Source organism: Carex rostrata, chromosome 19 (assembly GCF_964058835.1).
Source record: "Carex rostrata chromosome 19, lpCarRost1.2, whole genome shotgun sequence".
Lineage (NCBI taxonomy): Eukaryota > Viridiplantae > Streptophyta > Magnoliopsida > Poales > Cyperaceae > Carex > Carex rostrata.
The window spans coordinates 1,583,863-1,588,403 of NC_135936.1; the positions used below are offsets into that span (position 1 = coordinate 1,583,863).

A 4,541-nucleotide genomic window follows, 5' to 3' on the forward strand; every position below is an offset into this window, starting at 1 on the left:
CATATTAATATGTGTTTGGAGACCAAATTTTATATTTTTTGAAATTTTTTTACTATTTGTTAGATTTATTGAAAATCGTTGTTTTTCAGACAAATCTGGACCACAAAAAATAGTGATTTTTAATAAATCTAAAAAAATAGTAAAACACTTTCAAAAAATGTAAAATTTGGTCTCCAAACATATATTAATATGGAGAACAAGATGAACGGTTTGGATCAGTTATTTGGACTTTGAATCCGGTGGTTTATTGTCCAATGTACAAAGATGCATATGCATTGCAATGTATGGTAGCCTTACTCTCTCTCTCTCTCTCTCTATATATATATATACTAGTATCGTACCTGTGCGTTGCAACGGGAACATATTATAAGATTGAATAGAATATAAAGAAACATTTTTGTTTGATATTCACACAAAATTAAGAAAAACATATATTTAAATGAAAATAAAAAACACAAATGAGAAAAAATAGATATCCAAATAATAAATAACAATAAAAGAAACAACAACAAATGAAAAAAAAAGATCAAATATAATATAAAAAAAAAGCTTGAAGTATCATTGCGATTTAATATCTAATTTTCTCCACAAGCAAGACATATTATTAAACGATTTAGAGGAGAAATAATATGTAAATATACAAAATTGAAAAATATATGATTAAATGATTAAAATAAGAATTTTCTCCACATATATATTCAGATCAGAAAGATATAATTGTTTCCATCAGCACAAGATCTATTATTTATCTATTCACAAAGATACAGTAGTCCTAAACAAAATCCGGAAAGATATTATAGTTCTCATTTTCATTGTTGAAACTATGGAGGAAGAGAAGAAATTAAATGAAGGAAACAGAGAAATAAGGAAATAATTTAATTGCAAGAATTGAAAATAGCTGTAAAGAGAAACAAGAAAACGAATCGATAGGGATTCATTCAATTTTAATAGTGACAAACCATGTAGCAGTTCTTGTGGCGAGTTTGTTTTTAACTAATTTTATACTTTTACACATAAAATAGATGTATTTAATCAAAAAAATGTATATTATGTGATTGAAGAGCTAATATTCAATTTGAAAGTTCATCTTTCAATCTCAGCCGTTGGCGGATCAGGACAACTATGTGCATCTTTATTCTATTATTAAGCACGTTGGGTGTCTGATCCGCCAATGGCTACGATTGAGAGATGAAACTTCGGATTTGATCTTAGCTCACCAATTACATAATTTGTCTTCTTTTGATTAAATGTATCTGTTTTATATATAGAAGTCTAAATTTAGTTAAAAACATACCCACCACATATGCTGCCACACGATATGTTACAATTAAAATTGAATAAATTCTGAAATTTAGCGATATATTTATCTATTTTTTTTTTTGGTTTCCATATTTCTCCTATTCGATTAAGAAGACTCCACCTTTCATTTTCTTATTTATTGTTTCCTTCTTCGTTTCTATACGGATCACAATGGAAATTAATTTTTTTTTTATTTCCTTATTTCTCTTTCTTTGTTTCTACACATATTGGTGTGGGCAATTTAGAATATATTTCCGATATAGAATATATCAATGTGTGTGTGTGTGTGTGTGTATTCTAAATTGGAAGCAAAGAAGAATATAAATTGGAACGTGTGTGTGAATATATATTTTTCTTATAATGTGTGTGTGTGTGTGTGTATCCTATACATACACATGATAACACTTTTTATTTATATTTTTTGATATCATATTATATGTTGATATTGAATTGTTGTATGATATTTGATTTTAGATTCGAATCGAGCTATTATTTAATATCATTGGTCTTAAAAATAAAAAATCATCACATCATCAAATTGTTATCAGAGATCACGATTAAAGTTAATTAAAAATATAGAATCATATAAATTTTCTATTAACATGTGTTTTAATTTTTAGATAATTATTATTTTCATTGATATATTTATTTCTTATAATATGTCTCCGTTGCAACGCACGGGTATGATACTAGTAATATAAGAATAGTGATAGATTAAGGTGAATCTTATATTAGGACAAGGATCTATTAAGATTGTACGGTGAATTTTGGAAACAAATATTTTCTTTTAACTCAATTTTTATTAGAACATGGATGTTGACATGTTATATATCTTTTAGAAGTATCTCTGCTAAATATATATATTGCACAATGCTTACAACATTTTTATCATGAGCTTGTCTATTAATTTTTGCGCGTGACGTGTATATGTATTTTTGTTTTTAAATGCAAATATTTACAAATTCATATTTATTTGAATTTTATATTTTTGACATTTAAATCTTGTTCAAAGTTCAAAAATTCATTCTTATACGATTAGAGAGATTGATATATATTACAATTAGAATAAATATTATGTTAATTAAGTATGAACAAAATACAAAAAAAAAAACTGTAAAGTACAAGAAACAGACAAAATAAGTGAAAATTTTCAATATTCATTATAATTATAAAATAATTTCCTTGTGCAATTTCAAGGATGACTTGTAATAGATTTCCGTAAGTTTCCGTTGTTAAATTTGGCATGATGATACGTATTTTTAATTAATTTATGTACTGTCTAAATTCGTAAAACCCAAAATAGAAATCATAAAATTAACATTAATAGCCCAAACAATTACCTTTTTCTTTTTATTATTAATTATTATAAGTTATAACCAACGAATTCTTAGCCGACAAACCTTTCTTGCTCTTAATTAAAGAAACACCAGAAACCTACATCGAATCCTGCCACCAAATTAAATCTCTCTTCCGATCATAAACCCCATCCATCCATCGGCGCAACTCGGAAGGTGAGTCTCTTCTTTAACCCAAATTAAAATCAAAACACAGCGCGCAGTCGGTTTATCAATCGATTCTCCAAACCATGGTACGTAGCAACAACAGACTATATATATATGGGGTTTGGGGGCTGATCGATCGAACACCCCCCCTAGCTTTCTTCGTCTCTAGCTGCTGGTTGTGGTTTGAGTTCTGTGCTAAGAATTTCTTAATTAGTTGGGGCTTCAATAGTTCAGTTTAATTGCCAATTTGCAGCATATATCATTTATAACTGTTTTTTTTTTTTTCCTATATATTACCGGTTAATTGGATTCATTAATTTGGCAGGTAGAAAATGAATTTGAAAAGAAATTCAGGCGAAGTAAGGAACTCATTTGATTACATAACAAGTGATAGTGATGGTATCTTGAAAATAGACTACTCATCAACAAAAGACAAGGAGGTCTGCACATTTGTAAGGTCGCCAACCTTCATCTCTGATGGTCACACTTGGGTCATTCGCTACCATCCAAAGGGTTCCAACATTGAAGACAATGGTGCCTACATTTCTCTCAATCTCGAGCTTCACAGCAATGGAAATTTTCTATGCACCAATTTCTCGTTTCAGCTTTTACACAATAATGGGACATGGTCGTCAACTCTGTTGCCCGTAGACTCTGTATTGAGAAGATCTACATTCATATTTAGAGGCACTAACAGTTACCATGGTTTCCGTGCCTTCATCGAGAGATCAGTATTAGAGGAACAATATGTCAGAGACGGTTTCTTTTTCATCTCTTGCGACATTAAGGTAATGAACGAAGCCTGGGAAAAACCACCTCTAAGTCACAAGGTTGGTTTTCCCGCTTTCCGGTTCTTGCATGATGATTTCAATGAGCTTTTGGCAAAGAAGGAGATGACAGATGTTTCCTTTGAGGTGGATGGTGAGATATTTCTAGGCCATAGGTTGGTGCTGGCGGCAAGGTCACCAGTATTCAAGGCTGAACTGTTCGGTTCAATGGCCGAAGCGAACATGAAATGCATTCAAATAAACGATATGAGTGCTTTAGTTTTCAAAGTCTTGCTACATTTCATGTACACTGATTCATTACCTAAGGTAGCTGAGCTTTTCGACGGTGAATCTGGCAAGAAAATTACTGATTTGTATAGTTTGGCTCAGCATTTACTAATGGCTGCTGATCGGTATCAGCTGGAGGGGTTAAAGGAAATTTGTGAAGAGAAGCTTTGCATGGGGCTCACTATAGAAACAGTTGTGAGTTCGCTTTCTTTGGCCAACCAACTTAACTGTCACCGCTTGAAAGATACATGTATTGAGTTTGTGACAATGCCGGAAAATTTTGTGAAATTGGCTAGTACAGATCCTTATGTGCTGTTGATGCAGAGTTCTCCATCACTTCTTGCCGAGCTTAGGAGCCATTTTAACAACACTAGTTCAAGTTCGTCAGATGTAACCTTAAAAAGGCGTAGACTAGATCGATGATTTCGTAATTAATTACTGTTGAAACGATGTTACGTTTTTAATTTTGATATTTTTTTTTTATAGTTTAATTTGTGGATAAAAGTTCCGGTATTTAATTTAAGACATAGTTTACTCGTATGGATACAACATATATACTGTTTAATTAATTTTCAGAACTTGTTAAACTTTATAGTTTTTGAATATACTTTTTACGCCCTATTAGGCGTTTGTAGCTGCAATTAATCCCAGATTTGTAAGGATTGATAAAGATAATTACGATACA

General features: G+C 30.8%; 1 protein-coding gene across 1 annotated transcript; it reads left to right on the forward strand.

The window, feature by feature from the left end:
* Positions 1–2,991: 2,991 nt before the first annotated feature.
* LOC144571894 (BTB/POZ and MATH domain-containing protein 1-like) lies at positions 2,992–4,279 on the forward strand. Its single transcript, XM_078321291.1, has one exon. It carries the CDS (start codon positions 3,134–3,136, stop codon positions 4,277–4,279), a length of 1,146 nt encoding a protein of 381 aa, XP_078177417.1. The 5' UTR covers positions 2,992–3,133.
* The last annotated feature ends 262 nt before the right edge of the window (positions 4,280–4,541 follow it).